We start from the raw sequence: 16,242 nt of genomic DNA on the forward strand, positions 1-16,242 counted from the left end.
GTACTTAAAGGGGGCTTATAAAAAAGATGGGGACAAACTTTTTAGCAGGGCCTTTAGTGATAGGACAAGAGGTAATGGTTTTAAACTGAAAGAGGGTAGGCTAGGAACTTTTTTACACTGAGGGTGGTGAAGCACTGGCACAGGTTGCCCCAAGAGGTGGTGGATGCCCCATCCCTGGAAACATTCAAGGTCTAGTTGAAGGTGTCCCTTCTCATTGCAGGGGGTTTGGACTAGATGACCTTTAAAGGTCCCTTCCAACCCAAACTATCCTATGATTCTCAGCCTTGGTCCAATACAGTGAGTCATTCAGGTCTGATGGAGATCCTCCTGAGGATGAAAACTGAACTGCTTTGTCTTCAGCAATATAATAATTCTGAATGATGCTAGGAAACACTACAGCCTTACCACCAAGTTGTCATAAGCTGTGAGAACACACTATGTCTCATGGACAGCCTCTTTTAAAATTCTGCACTGCACATCTCTCAGCTGCAGGAGCCTCCCTCGAGATGGAGTTCCAAGATCCACCTTGATCTTTTGAGGTGATGAGAAAAGTCTCAGGTAAAACACTGGCCTGAGACTCCCAAAAGGAAGCTTTGTATTGAGAACTGCTATAGTAAGTGTGCTACTCAGGCATAAAACAGAGGCTTAGCATTTGAAACATAGGAGTAACACTTTGTCCAGAGAAAAAAGCACCCTTTAGATCTCTTCAAATGCTGAAGTAGTGTCAAGATGCCATGTACTGCACAGAGAGGACTTCCCTGTTTACTTGGCTTTGAAGCCAGAGATCATAGAAGCTAGTCTGACTGTGGTATTAAGAGTATCCAGTACTTAAAAATACATACAGAGCAATGTCCAAGTTCTTTGAAAGAACAAGCGTGTAAATGAGAGGAACAGAAATCCTGGAGTACTTTATTTAGGTGATAATGGACCAACCTTCCCAGGGACATGGTAGAGTCCCCATTGCTGGTGGTTTTCAACATGCGATCAGACAGCGTGCTGGATAATCTCATCTAGGCTCCCTTTTCCATGAAAGGTTGGGCCAGATGATCTTTCCAACCTTCCAACCTGGGATGTTCTGTGATTCTGTGAATGCATTTTTAGGTTTGTTCCTGAGACAGAAGGTAGAGGGTTTTATGGGGAGTAAGTACAATCTACTCATAGAATAGAATAGAATAGAATAGAATAGAATAGAATAGAATAGAATAGTTTGGGTTGGAAGGGACCTCTAAATGTCATCTAGTCCAACCCCCCTGCCGGGGGGGGGGCCCCTGCCGGGGGGGGGTGTTAGTTGAACAAGATTCAACTAAATCATGTTGCTCAGAGCCCCATCCAACCTGACTCCATGTGCTGCAGAGAGATACAGTCCATTGAAAACTGATGTTAGCACACGGGGCACTTTTAACTGTAGAATTATTTTTTTGTTTTACTGTTCAATTTATTGACATCTTATCTGAAGACTTAAGTCATTGGTACCTGGAGTTCTTTAGCATCTGTAATGTCATTGGGAAGAAGCTTTCTTGTTGCTACATACCAGCTATCAGCCTTGGGTAGGGCTGGGGGTTTTTTTTGGCACTACCTTTGCTTGGTTTGCATAAGACTTCATAAAATATTGACATGTATAACATATTAAAAAGTGTTCTTGTTTTGGTGTATTAATTATAGAGGAATGGGAAATGGGGTGTTATTAAGTGCTTAGGTGTTGAGGTGATGAGGCTGTGACTGAAGCTGTGGTCTTCAGAGAAGTATTTCAGAACTGTTTTGGTGACTTTGTTTTTAAAGAAGCTTCTCACCCAGGGAGGGATTCAGGTGGCTTCAACCAGTCTTCGCTGAGTGAAGACTCAGACTTTCCCTTGTTCTAATTTTGCATTTGGATAAGGAAGAGAGAGACATGTGCCGGTGTTGGAGGCCTCATTAAGAGGCCACAGTCCTACTAGATCAGCAGAACCACATGAGCCTAGAGCAGATTCTTCAGTGCCCAAAGCGAAGACAGGCTTAAGCTTCAGAGAGGAGCTGTAGGTTTATGCACAGAGTGCTCTTACAAGCAGAATGATCAAATAATGGTTCCAGTCGTGAAACCATTTTTTAATGTTCTTGACTTCAGATTTCTGGAGCCTTTGGGTTTTAGTTTATTTCCCAGTGTTAAAATGTGTTCTTCTGTATTCTTCTTTGTCCAAAGAATGTGTTTGGTCTTCTGAAAAGAATTGCTTCATTTTCTTATTCCAGGATGATCAAGCTATGTGCTATCTGTTTCATAGTGCAGAAAGCAGAAGATAACCCACTCTTCATTCTGGAAATAAGAAGTTAAACTTCCTTTAGGTTTCAGCTTCAGCATGGAGTTGTAGAAGCATTTGCCAGGAGGACACCTGCAGTACTCTTTAGGTCTCTGCAGTATTTAATCATCACTTTAGTTTTTGCCTGCCAGTTCATGGCTTTCCAGGATTCTGATTTTGTATATAAATAAAAGCTTTTGGCAGTTCATATTGTCTGTGAAAAGAAATACTGCAATTTGATGTGTAATTTTTACATATCAATACAGCTCCAAAAGGAAAATACTTCTCTTCATTTTGATCTTAGTTGTTGCTACTAATATTCTGTATTAATATTGAGCCAAAGCTGATGGCAAATTGCACAAATAACTTTGTAAGATGACTTAGAAAAGACCTGAGGTTGAGAGACAGAATAAGAAAGGAGTGTATTTTTGGTACTTCTCTAACTTGATCCAGGATTTCATTTCATTCATCCATCTGGTTTCTCTGGAATGAATGCAGTGAATTTGATTAAAGGAAACAAGGCTTATAAGCCTGACCCAGCACACTGGCAGATCTGACGATGCTTCTGCATCATTTAGCCCCTGCATTTTCAGTCTCTCAGTGTGAAGCAAAGAGGATGAACAATCATTCCATTGATACAACTGTGTTAATATGTTAATAAAAATGACTTAGATGGTCATATTTTACCTTAGTTTTCATAACACTTTGCTGTTTTTTAAAAGTAGCTTTTCTTTTTATTTTTTTCCCTATCTTTAAATAAAAACCAAGGTGTGACTATAAAAAATTACCTATAGCTTCATGTATTAGCAGATACATAACAGTTTTGTCTAATTCAGACATGTAGGGCCTAACTCACAGCTTGTCAAAATTGTTCAGAAGTTTGTCCCTGAATTCAGTGAGATAAGGAGCAGTCCAATATGATGTGTAGTTTCATATTGAAACCAACGGTGAAATCATAGAATTGGTCAATTTTTGAAAGATGTAACCAAGAAAAACTGCTACGGAGTAGGCAGGGGAGCACGTTATCAAGAATTGTCATTTCAGTCCATATTGCTTCTGGAGAAAAAAACAGAGACTTTCAAAAACCTTCCTCAAACCAAATATTTTAGGCTATATTTTTTATGTTTTTCTGGTCTCTTAATAGACTAATTGTTTAAAGACTCAGAAGTATTTTTAATTGAGCTGTTTGAATTCTTACTGTTGCACAGACAGGTATGGTGCGCTGCGATACAGCTGTGGGAACCCCCGACTACATATCGCCCGAAGTTTTGAAATCACAAGGAGGTGATGGTTATTATGGACGGGAATGTGACTGGTGGTCTGTAGGAGTTTTCCTTTTTGAGATGCTAGTTGGTAAGTAGTGATTTCTTCTGCTAATGAGATTATCATTTAGTCTTTACTGTGCCTTTAGCTGTACTTTGCGGCAAGGGGGCTGGTTGTACCTCACTATCTAGCAGCTTCTGACTTTTGGCTGATGCTGTTGTTTCATTCCTGTTCTCTTTGCTCTCTGTTGCTCTTACGCTGCGACAGCTGGTTGCACGATGCTCAGTGATTAGTTCCCTGACTCGGTTCAGCTTAAAACTAATTCTTAGAATAGTTTTAACTGGGGTCAGCTACCTCACCATCTCATGAGCGTTTGTGCCACCTCAGGGGCAGTACTGAGTTTTCAGGGATGCAGAGATGGGAAAGGAGTGGGAAGGGCAGGACTGCCCCCCGCCCTCTTTCTTTTTTTTCTTCCTTTCCCCCCCCTCCTTTTTTCCTGTTGTTTACACCCACCCCCCACCCTCCCCTCCCCCCCTTTCCTTTACCCCACCCCCCCCCCCCAGCACTAGCAATGGCTTCTGTTATGTCAAAATGACTGTGGAAGCATGGCTTGGTTCTTTCTTTTATGCTTGAGTCAGGATTTTCCAGTAAAATACACTGGACTGCTATGGCAACGAACATAGAATATAATCTGTTAAGGAGATGAGTCATCTGCATCTTAAAATACTGTGGGGATCAGTATTATAGTCTGGTAGCAAAATACTGATTATAGATGGATGGAATTGAGCATATAATTATTAAAAATCCAAATCAGCATGTTCTGGGAATATTGCAGATCTGATGTTTCTGGTGTCCTGAGCCAGGAAAGTTGTTTGGATATATGATGCTACTGAAATTTCTGTGTCTTTTGCAATGAAGGCATTTTGACTTACAAAAAGTGTGTTTTTATAATCAATAATATCTCATAAACAATTTTGGCAATAAATAAAATTCTTCCATTATTAAAATACTGGACATAGCTGTCCAGAAATGTTTTCTCAGAGCCTCTTTTTTTTTTTTCTTGTATCTGAGAGGATTCTCCCCTTTTTATCCTTCTAATGAAAATATTTTTTTAAAGTGAAAGTGGAGAGGTACAGTTTTTGCAGGAGCTAGATTATATGAGGGAGCCTGTACTCGATTAGGACAAAAATCAATCTACATCTCAGTGCAACACTGTGTTTTTATTCCGATGTTTCAGTATGGGTTGCTAAGCTTAAGGGTGTTATTTGGTGTAGTTGTTCCTAGAGTTTGGAGTCGTGTATTAAAAAATTTCTAATATTTCATAGGTCTCATGTATTTTTTTCCTCCCAAAGTATGGGAGGAAATGCTATTTTTACTACTTTTTTTTTTTCCTTTTTTTCTTTAGTACTCAACATCATTTTTTTTCTTGTGTATACTCTAGACTGGAAACTTCACTTTCATTGACTGTGATTTTTCAGACACTTTTTCTAATGGGAATGAAATAACAATTTTGTTTCAGTTTTAGCCATGCTATAACCTACGTGTGATTAAGACTGTACCCTTTCAGCTGAATTCTTGTCTTCTCTCTTTGTGCTTTTCATGAAGCCTTCTTCCTGCCCTTTTTTTTTTTTTTTTTTTTTATAATGAACCTCTTTCTTCCTCTGAAATGGATATGTGATTTTCTATCTATGCAGTCTTCTTGAAATGTTAAAACCTGCTTTACCTTTATACTGGTAATTAGAGTTACAGGGCCTAGTTATGCCCTGTAATTTTTTTGTTTATTTGTTGTTCTCCAATCATCATATTCCAACCTCAGCTGGATTTCCTGTCTGACAGTGCTACATGGTTTCCTTCAATGACTTTGTTTACAAGTATTTGAGGCTCAGGTCAAAGTCATTTGACAAAGTGTCTAGAAAAACATGCAGCTTCTCTTCAATAATGATATAACTTTTCTGGTCCTTGTATTTGAACTAGGAATAATGAGACTATTCAAAACAGCTCTTCTACCCCCACATACATATTGTTAAGAGACAGGCACTGATAAACTGGTTTGGAGTATTTGATACAGGCTAACTTTGACCTTTGACGAAACCTTTGTCCCTTTGTTATCCTATGGTATTTTGACTATTGAAGATTTCTTCTTTTTCACCCTCAACAACATCTAACATAAACCAATGTTAGCATTATCGTTTCCATTCTTAAATAGCCTTATTAGTTTCAAGATCCCATTAACAACAAATGTTTTTAAAAGCCTTTGTGGACTTTCACACTTGGTTTTCTCTTGATAATCTTTCTTAGTTTCTCCGTATCCCACACATTGGTAGAAAATATCTGGTTTTGTTTGTGTTTATATATCAGTTCCCGTCTATGGTCTTCGAAAAATTTATGCTCTGAAGAAAGCACAGAAAGCGTTCTGATGTTCTGCTTTTAGTAAAGACATAGTACTAATGAAAACAGTACTACTTTTTATTGTGCGCTTAACTAAAAGCTAAAATGTTGGTCAGAGGATGAATCCTAACATCACTTTAGTTCAGTGACTTAGGGTAGTTTTGAGGTGTGGCCTAAATCTAAGCTGTTTCTGAGACCGAAGACAACTGAGAAGGGGAAGGTTTGGAAAAAGGGAGGCAGCAGCAAATACCTGTGGAATCAGTTGATCGCAGTGATCCCCCTCTCCAATGTACTGGTATGGCAACCTAATGAATTTACTAGAAGTCTAGAAGTTAATTCGAGCTGTTGCGTACTAATTTCTTATTTTGCCATAAAATGACAGAAAAAGGCTGAAGGGCAGGATTGTTGCATTTATATTCCTTTTGAAAGCCAAATGGTTTTTCTCCATTGATCTGTTTGTCTATTTTTTCATGTACCCAGCTTTTGAAATTTTTAGTACCTTGTTGGAAGCATGCAGTCAGCATGCTGACTGCCCTGCCGGGTGATCTCCGTCTGCACGCAGCACACCAGGAAGGAGGAAAGAGTCTAGCTCATGCCGTTTATTGTTCACCTTCTCTATTAAACCTATGGATTAGTTGTGAGAAAGGATTTATGTAAAAGGTGCAGCCTCTTGATTACTGACCTGAACCATTTGTATATCCAGAATGTTGTCAGTTAACTTGAATACCTTTATCAATACTAATTCTCTTCAGTTGTCCCAATTTTACCTTTCTTAAGGACATTTGCAAAGAAACTAGACTCAACTAAAGCCTATGCTGCAAGCCTTTGGGTGAGAGACGTCTATGATTTTAAAAGCCACCTGCCCATGTTCATATGGGCTAATATAATTTATCAGTCAACAAGATTTATTAATACGGGTTTAACAGTGCAGTAACACACTGTGAAGGCTCCTGCTCAGAACTGCCTTGCCTTAGGCAGCTCCAGGGGTAGGCAGGATAGACCTGCGTGCCTCTGAAATGGTCTTCGGTGGATTCCCTCCAACAAATGTGTGTTAGCAAATCTTTAATGGGTTTCAGTCCATTATACCCATGGAAGCTCTTAAAGAAGGAGGTTTATGTGGATGTCAGCCATCATGTAAATTAGAAAACAAGGTGATGGTCTTCAGGTAGAACAAAAGATGTAATTCACTGGGCAAAATTTTGGTAGTGATATGCAGGATGGAAAACAGTTTAGTTTTGTAACACAGACATTTTGGAGAAGGAATATTTTTAGTAGTATACATTATTTTGTACCCTGCATTCCAATTTTATTTTTTATTTAAATAAAAGACTATTTTAGGTAAAAGTGCTTGTAAACTTTTCTTTATATCTTTTGGTTTTTTCAACTTGCATGACTTGAACATGACTCAAAATCACAGTGAATTTACTGTTTTATTTTCAGGCGATACTCCTTTTTATGCAGACTCACTAGTAGGAACATACAGTAAAATTATGGATCATAAGAACTCATTACATTTCCCAGATGATGTGGAAATCTCTAAGCATGCAAAGAACCTTATCTGTGCCTTTTTAACTGATAGGTAAGCACATGTATTATTCTGGTACTGTTTTTATTTTGGATGGTTATTAGCACATGTACATTGTAAAAATTAATTCCTTCCATTACTTCTCCTAATCTCTGTTCAAATCTTTTCTGCAAAATCTCCTGCTCTCTAGTTTTTCTTCTGGGGTGTTTTTTCCAGGTATTGTATTTTATTTCTATGAGCAGTTCTGACAGCTCTTGTTAACAATGGAATTTGTGCCAGACAAATCCTGCCAATTGCAGTGTATAATACAGTAACAAACCTGTAAGGTTGAAAGTAATTTGTAAGCTCCAAGGCAGGGACCAAATCATTGTGCTCAGTGTTGAAGTGGGTGTTACTTAAAAAAATGAAAGCAAATACTTCTATGAAAATAAGCATGTACTTACTGAATTTGTTTAAGCTTTCTTAGAATGTTTGAACCTTTTTTCATTTGCTTTGTTGTATTAATTGATGAGTATAGCTGACAAACCAGCATTGTTTTGTTTTGGCTATAAATAGATCCTAGAGGTCTCCCTTTGTGGAACTGAGCCGTTTATTGATACTGTGTAAGCTTGTTCTTGACCTGAACACTTACATTTTCTTTAGTTCCAGAAAGCAGAGATCATCTTCAATTTCTCTGATTTAAAAGAAGAACGCTGTAGGTCCATAGTTAACTCTGGATCAATGCTGCCTTCTTATGCTTTCCTGTGGTCACCTGAACTTGGCTACAGCAGAGCATCTAGCCTTTATAGAATGAGGGATGAAGAAAAAAAATTGCCTTATAATGGTTTTTGCATTCAAAGAGAGATTGTTTGCTTGCTCTGTTGAGCAAGATCGCGGTTACTCAGGAAGGATGTGCTTTAACAGCATTTTTCACCCTTAGCAGCTGAAGGGTAGAGAGAAAATATGAGTAGAATTTAATAATGTAAATGCGTTGAGGTGTACTTCCACTACGTGTGTCCGTCTTCCTGTTTATATTTAATACAGTGCCTGAGCGATTTATTTGGAACAGATACCTTCTTTCCATATGCATGATCACTGCTGAAGCACTTAAAGAAGGAATAAGCATTGACCCTATGATTTATTAGTTCTTCTGCACGCATTGTTTTTATCTCCTGTTCTTGTAGATAGTTTTAAGAGAGGTTTCTTCTGGTCGAACTAAAAGCTTCTTGTTGCACTTAAGCTTTACTTCACTGCAAATATCAGCAAAAGATGTGTCAGGGTTAGTTATGGGACAGAGGATGGAATTCTTAAAATATTTATTTCAGTCCAGCTTTGAATAACTGTTCTGTGCAGTAAGTTAGACCTTCCTTCACTTGCATCTTAAGGTTTGTCATGTGGTTTGGCAGACATGGAACTTAGCAGTTTTTTTCCCCCCCGAGGGTGCTAGGGTTTTGTTTGTGTTTTTAGTTTTTTCTTAGTTTTTGCCTCAGTGCTCTCTTTCTTGCTTTACTCCCCACGTGGCAGACTCCAAGTTCTGGACATTTTAGCAGTCGCAGGGAGAGTGCATGCTAAGAAACAGACTACATTTTATTTAAGAAACTACAGATCAGTGGTTGGTGTTTTTTAATTTTTTTTTTTCATTTGACCATTAATGTGGTTAACACAGACAACCTTTACTGAAAGTTTCTTTGCTGCTTATGAGCAAATCAGAATTTAAATAACAAAAACCAAGTGTTGTTTTTCCTAATGTGAATTTGGCTTAATTGCTATGTTTAGGGATGTGCGACTTGGGAGAAATGGGGTAGAAGAAATAAAGCATCACCCTTTCTTCAAGAGTGATCAGTGGAACTGGGACAACATTCGAGAGAGTAAGTAAATTAGCTTAAAAGTTCTATTTTTATTCAGTATTTGCAATAGTAGAAATGAAAAAAACCTTTAGGCTGTATAAATTAAGTAAGTATTTTCTATCTAATGGGAATCTTGCTCAAACTTCCATATTTATCATTTATATTATAAAACCTCTTATCAGTAAGGGTTAGTAAATACACATTTTTCCTGCTGGAATTATCCTCACCTTTATCATGCTTTTAATGTATACATTTCTGTTTTGAACAACAGAACTGGATGTTTTAGAATTCTAACTAAAAAGAATGCACATTAGGTTTTGTTTCTTTGTGGCTTTTGTTGTTTTGTTTGGGTTTTTTTTGTTGTTGGGGTTTTTTTAACCTTCTGTAGATAAGACAGTAGTTTGACAGTGGTCTTGTCAGTTTTACTGCTTTTCATTTAAGGCATTGTGAACTTGATAGCTTTAAGCAAAAAAACAGAGTATGTCAATTCAGATCATGAACTTGATCGTAACTTCTAAAGTCATATATTTACTATAAAGTTTCTTAAAATGATGATTGTATTTAGAGTTCTTTCTCAAATGTGATTACCTTAGCAAATACATTTTGCGCATTAGATACTCTATGCATTAGGCAACTAATGTAAAAATAGGTTTCTCTAGAAAAAAATGTTCACAGTAATATTTACAGATCTGCTGCATGGTTAATACATATTTAACTAGCAGGACAACTTATATTATAGGCTTTTTAACATTACAGAGATACCAATATATAGCAAGTGGCTGAAACATGGAGTGAAGTTGATCTTTTCTCCCCTTTTTATAGCTGCTGCTCCTGTTGTTCCTGAGCTTAGCAGTGATATAGATAGCAGTAATTTTGATGACATTGAGGACGACAAGGGAGACGTGGAAACCTTTCCAATCCCCAAAGCCTTCGTGGGAAACCAGCTGCCTTTTATAGGATTTACCTACTATAGAGACAATTTGTATGTGATACTTTAATACGCATTTTTAGAAATACATAATACCTGCAGATTTTTCTTATAGCCTATCCTTTTTTCCACTCTAGATACATACTTTATTCATTGCATTATATTCATATATGTCCAATTGTGAAGATACAAAATGCAGAGTTTAAGTAGAATATGTCATTTGCTACTCTTTTGGTTATTTTGATAACTCTGATTAAACACAGTATTTTTATATGCACAAAATTATATAGTCTCTTAAAAAAATCTTTTAGACTTAAAATACTGATAGATTTGTAATTTAGTTCTAAAATGGCTTTTTATTAGTAGCTTTAGAAAGAAGTTTACACAAAAGAATAGCTTGCTAGGATTCAACTTGAATAGTTAAATAATTGTCTTAATTAAAAATTATAAGCTGCTGTGGATTTGAAAACATGTTATACTTCACTTAAGATTCAAATCAGAAAGATGCACTCACACTGAAATAAAACAAGCTTCATTCTGAGAATAGCACAGGAGAAATTAAGACTTGAGAGAATTGATTAAAATGAGTTGATTGGCAAGGTTGCCAGAGTTGTTGAAAACTTGAATAAGAGCTGGAGGGATTTGTTTTTGTTTTTGACAGGTTGCTAAGTGACTCCTCTCAGTCTTGCAGAGAAAATGAATCCGTGCAATCTAGTAAAAATGAGGTTAGTGCCTTTTTTTGTAAGTATTAATGGTATTATTAACTAATTTTGATAAGTCTGTTAAGAAAAAGCAAAGTATAAAACAAGTTTTTAAGAAATTTTGTGGGGGGCTTTTTGTCTTTTAATGGTCCTCAATAAAAATTATATTTTCTATTTACAGGACAGCAAGGAGGTAAGTATATTATTTGAATTATGAAAGGAATAAAAAAATTCCTACATAATTTGTGTGAATGTGAAATATCACATCTCAGTATATGAATAAACACATAAATATATGAATAAACATATCATATATTTATTCACCAAATTGTTAACAGTAAACCAGTTGTATTTGGAAACAGTTGTACTCAAGCATTAAGGTACTACAGTATAAAGATGAATGAATACAGATTTTTCTCGAATTCTTTTGGCTTCTAGAATTTGTTTGGAAAACAAATGTATAAGGTTCTGTTTGCCACAAACAGCATCACTCTTGGAAGGTTGTGAATTTTGGCTCCATGCTTGCCTGAGTGATTCATGACTGATTTATTCAGAGTTTGGAAAAGTAAATTGTCACCTGCAGTGATAAAGGAATGTTTAAATCATGCTCTCAGTTGAAGTGAGTGTATGGAGCATGTTTATCCAGCTTTTGGAGACTGACAGTTGAATATAAATTTGCAGATGATGGGAGAATGCTATGGAATTTTCATGTACTTACTTACTTTGTTATGTTACTTAAACATTTGTATTATTCAAGTGTAGATAGTATATTGTTAACATTTCTTAAAACTTAGAACTCCTTTTCAAAGTTTAAAAAATAAGTAAAGGAAACACATTGTGTATCGACCAGCATAAATTTAAATGCAAATGTTTATTAGACTCCACTTCATTCCTTCCTGTCATTGCTGAATAGATGAATAGTTTTAGACATTGCTGAATAGATTAATAGAGTTTCCCTTTTAAAAGAAATGCTACTGCTGTTTAAAATACATAGTGTCACATTCGTGATATTTGCTTTATGTTGCGATAGTAAACGTAGTTGGTAAAATTTTGCATTTCACTTCTGACAACTTTTTTCACTTGTATTTTCTCAAGCAATGAATCCCCGGTCTTGGTGTCCTTTTCAGTGTCCCCGTTCTTATAATTGTAACAATTATAAAGTATTTCAGAAAGCCACGTTTTTACATTTTATGTTTGGAGGGTAGAGGAGGAGGGGGAAGGGAGGAAAATAAATGCTTTTGGAAGCCTGTTGACATGAGTCAATTCCAACGTTTATTATTTATAATTTATTTCATGAATATTTGGGTATGTGACTCACAATTTCTTTATAATATTTTAGTAAGCAAAACAAAGTATTCTCAAACTTGAAAAGTGTTTGTTAGCTTCTGTATGTGTTAGACTAAGAAATTATTCTCTGTGTGAGGTCATTGAGCATGTTTAGTAATATTGTCTGAATATTGTCCAATTTGGTCATGTGGCCCCCTTTTTATTTTTTAATTTTATTTAGAAAAGACTATCCCGAAAATTCTGCTCCAGTGGAAAGTCTCTGTCTACAGAGAAAGAGTACAGCAAAGGGCCAGTAACAATATTCTTTGCCTGTAGAAGTTTTACGAGTCACAATCTGTGGCACGTAATTCTGCGATGGTTAGATTTAATGTAGCCTGCAGCAAATTTTGTTACTATGGATCTGTATCTTTAAAATCATCAGGATTAATACCTTATAAAGATGTAACCTTCTGGTGATGGTTTTAAAATAATATGGTGGAAGGTTGAATTCATTTTCCTCGCTTTCCCTTTTTTTGTTATTTAATTGAATGACACTTGTTTTATGTGGTAGCATTTTTATATGTGGGTCATGTTTTTTTGACATTTTACACAGTTTCAGAAAAAACTAAGCAAGCTAGAAGAACAGCTCAGTAACGAATTACAAGCCAAAGATGAACTAGAACAGAAGTACAGGTGAGACTGTTTTGACATGTTTGGTATGTTTATAAAGAAGTTTTATTACACCTTTTGTTTTTGAATGCTTTAAGGGGATTCCCAACCCTGCAAGCAGACCTCACTGTAAATTGCTGGCTTAATTCTTGCTACTCCTGTGACTAGTTGGGTTGTTTTTGTTTGTTTGTTTGTTTGTTTGTTTGTTTGTTTGTTTGTTTGTTTGTTTGTTTGTTTGTTTGTTTGTTTGTTTGTTTGTTTGTTTGTTTGTTTGTTTGTTTGTTTGTTTGTTTGTTTGTTTGTTTGTTTGTTTGTTTGTTTGTTTGTTTGTTTGTTTGTTTGTTTGTTTGTTTGTTTGTTTGTTTGTTTGTTTGTTTGTTTGTTTGTTTGTTTGTTTGTTTGTTTGTTTGTTTGTTTGTTTGTTTGTTTGTTTGTTTGTTTGTTTGTTTGTTTGTTTGTTTGTTTGTTTGTTTGTTTGTTTGTTTGTTTGTTTGTTTGTTTGTTTGTTTGTTTGTTTGTTTGTTTGTTTGTTTGTTTGTTTGTTTGTTTGTTTGTTTGTTTGTTTGTTTGTTTGTTTGTTTGTTTGTTTGTTTGTTTGTTTGTTTGTTTGTTTGTTTGTTTGTTTGTTTGTTTGTTTGTTTGTTTGTTTGTTTGTTTGTTTGTTTGTTTGTTTGTTTGTTTGTTTGTTTGTTTGTTTGTTTGTTTGTTTGTTTGTTTGTTTGTTTGTTTGTTTGTTTGTTTGTTTGTTTGTTTGTTTGTTTGTTTGTTTGTTTGTTTGTTTGTTTGTTTGTTTGTTTGTTTGTTTGTTTGTTTGTTTGTTTGTTTGTTTGTTTGTTTTTGCCTTAACTCTCCATAAGATTCTCTCTATTGTTTAATTTCCCCAGTTCTTGAAGTTTCATGTGATTGCTGAAAATAGAGTATCTTACATAAAATTAATCAGTCACATCCAAACATTCTAATTTCTGTATAATAAGCAGGGTTTAAAAATATTTTTCAAACTTCTTCAGGTCTACTAATACTCGTTTAGAGAAGATAGTGAAAGAGCTAGATGAAGAGGTAAGTCTGTAGTTATTTCTTATTGGAATTAGAACTTTTAACATTTGTGTGTGGCTTTTTTCCTTAGGAAACAGCAAATTACTTTCAGTAGCTGTGTATTTATAGCAAGTAATACCAGTTGATTTCCTGATAGTCACAAGCCTGAAATTGTTGTCACTGTTAAAACATTTTCATTGTGATTTCAGTACTACAACTACACATTTGTTTCCAGATCTGTTTTTTACCATGCTTTTAATTTGGAGGACAGCGTAATACGAATAATCCATATACAATTCTAATAACTGAAGATGTGAGAGTAATGTTGCTAGAAGAGGAAGCCCATTCTTTGCACTGTTCAAACAGTGTCAGTGAAAGGACCCTCTTTCTTGCCCAGCTTTGCACTTTAGTGCTACTACAAATTTGTTATATCTTTAGTGGATGTGTAGAACTTAATGTACTGCTCATCCAGGTGCATGTTGAGACCTTACAGTACACATATGTTTCTGTGCTTCCTGAGTCGCTGCTAGGTTGGTTTACCAGATTCATCAAATCCAAATGATCACACAGTTTTTAAATTGTAAAAGCTCCTGGCCATAGTCATCCTGGGCTGGATTTGACCATGTGTTCTGATACGCTGTGTCTGTGGCAGGCAAATACTGTGTCTTTCTCCGTTACAAACTAAACTGAGTGTGAGAGCTGTCTTTTTGTCATTTAAAGATGATACATACATTCTTCTGTATGTAATTAGTGGTGTTTTCTTAAAAATATATGCAGATAACTTCAAGGAAGAACGTAGAGTCTGCAGTCAGACAGTTAGAAAGAGAGAAGGCTCTTCTTCAGCATAAGAATACAGAATACCAGAGAAAAGCAGAACATGAAGCAGATAAGAAACGCAATTTGGAAAATGAGGGTATGTTGAACCATGCTTGCAGGGTTCTGTTTTGATGTGGGTCTTTAAAAGATAAATAAATGAAGTATAGCTCAAATTAAAGCTTTTTCATGACAGTGATTAACAATGTTGAATTTTTTTTGTTATAGTTAACAGTTTGAAAGACCAGCTTGAAGATTTAATAAAGAGGAATCAGAACTCTCAAATATCCAATGAGAAAATCAATCAACTGCAAAGACAGGCATGCCAACTTTATTTTATATATTTTAAAATAATAGCTGTTTGAACTACAGGTTTTACTAGTAGTGGAGGGAGTTAAAATGTGTAATGAAGTTTTAAAAGCTGTTCTTTCTTGTCATGTTTTGGTGTTCAAAAGTAATCTTAAAATACATTCCTTTTTTATTTCTTTAATCCATAAAATCTAGTATTCTGTAGTAGAAATGGTAGATGTTATATTTTAATTGTTTCTGAAGTATGTTTTTATCAATCCTTAGTTGGATGAAGCCAATTCTTTGCTGCGATCAGAGTCTGATACTGCAGCCAGGTTAAGGAAGAACCAGACAGAAAGCACAAAGCAAATACAGCAGCTGGAAGCTAATAATCGAGAACTACAAGATAAGAACTGCCTGCTAGAGAATGCTAAACTCAAACTGGAGAAGGACTTTCTCAATCTTCAGTCAGCTCTAGAATCAGAAAGGAGAGATCGAAGTCATGGATCAGAGATTATCAGTGATTTACAAGGTATTCCCGCAAGTGTTCTGAAGTTAAGCTTGCTTCTCATTTTGGAAATAAAAATAGGTTTTGGTGATGTTACTTGAGCTTCAAATTGTGACTAGATTCGCGTGCTGTTCTATACAATGTTCTGTAAGTGTGGGCACACATTTAAGAGAAAATGTGTGATAACATTTATAAATGTTTTGATAACTTTTAAAATCACCCTGAAGGGAGATGTTCTTAATAATCAGAATTAGAAGCTGTTACATTTGAAAATTTTTATCTCTAAGTAGATACAGTACATTCTTTTTCCACACACTGCCCAGCCTCATTAATGTTTTGGTCATTTTTAGGTCGAATATCTAGCCTAGAAGAAGAAGTAAAAAATGGAAAGAGTGCATTAGCCAAAAACTAAACAGAGAAGAGACAATTGCAGGAAAAACTTACAGATTTAGAAAAGGTAACAGCACTTCTAAGTGAACATTGGTGTTACATTCTTACTGAATTTTTAAATTTGCACTTTTATTACTTAAGACATGGAGACAAAATCTATGCAAAAAATAAGCCTTGTTTTCAGTGTTTATTCTTTTTCTTTGATTTTTTTTTTGTTTATTGTTTTTGCTTGGGGAAAAAAAGAGCATTTCCCCATTTACGATCCCTTAAGATCATAATACATTATACTTCTAAAGTACATGTACTCCAGCGTGTAGCTTAACAGTGCGGAAGTAACACTTAATTTCACCTGATTTTTTTTTTTTTTTTTAACTC

The 16,242-nt window shown here is 35.5% G+C and overlaps 1 protein-coding gene across 1 annotated transcript in view; it reads left to right on the forward strand.

The window, feature by feature from the left end:
• The window catches only part of ROCK2 (Rho associated coiled-coil containing protein kinase 2), a 63,085-nt gene that overhangs the window by 24,780 nt on the left and 22,063 nt on the right, over positions 1-16,242 (forward strand). The window contains 12 exon segments of the mRNA XM_009275577.1: positions 3,479-3,623; positions 7,362-7,500; positions 9,202-9,293; positions 10,095-10,254; positions 10,862-10,925; positions 11,083-11,094; positions 12,781-12,860; positions 13,844-13,892; positions 14,646-14,781; positions 14,910-15,001; positions 15,255-15,501; positions 15,828-15,934. Coding sequence (XP_009273852.1) covers positions 3,479-3,623; positions 7,362-7,500; positions 9,202-9,293; positions 10,095-10,254; positions 10,862-10,925; positions 11,083-11,094; positions 12,781-12,860; positions 13,844-13,892; positions 14,646-14,781; positions 14,910-15,001; positions 15,255-15,501; positions 15,828-15,934 — 1,323 coding nt within the window.

This window comes from Aptenodytes forsteri, unplaced genomic scaffold, assembly GCF_000699145.1.
Source record: "Aptenodytes forsteri isolate BGI_AS27 unplaced genomic scaffold, ASM69914v1 Scaffold94, whole genome shotgun sequence".
NCBI classification, from domain to species: Eukaryota; Metazoa; Chordata; class Aves; order Sphenisciformes; family Spheniscidae; genus Aptenodytes; species Aptenodytes forsteri.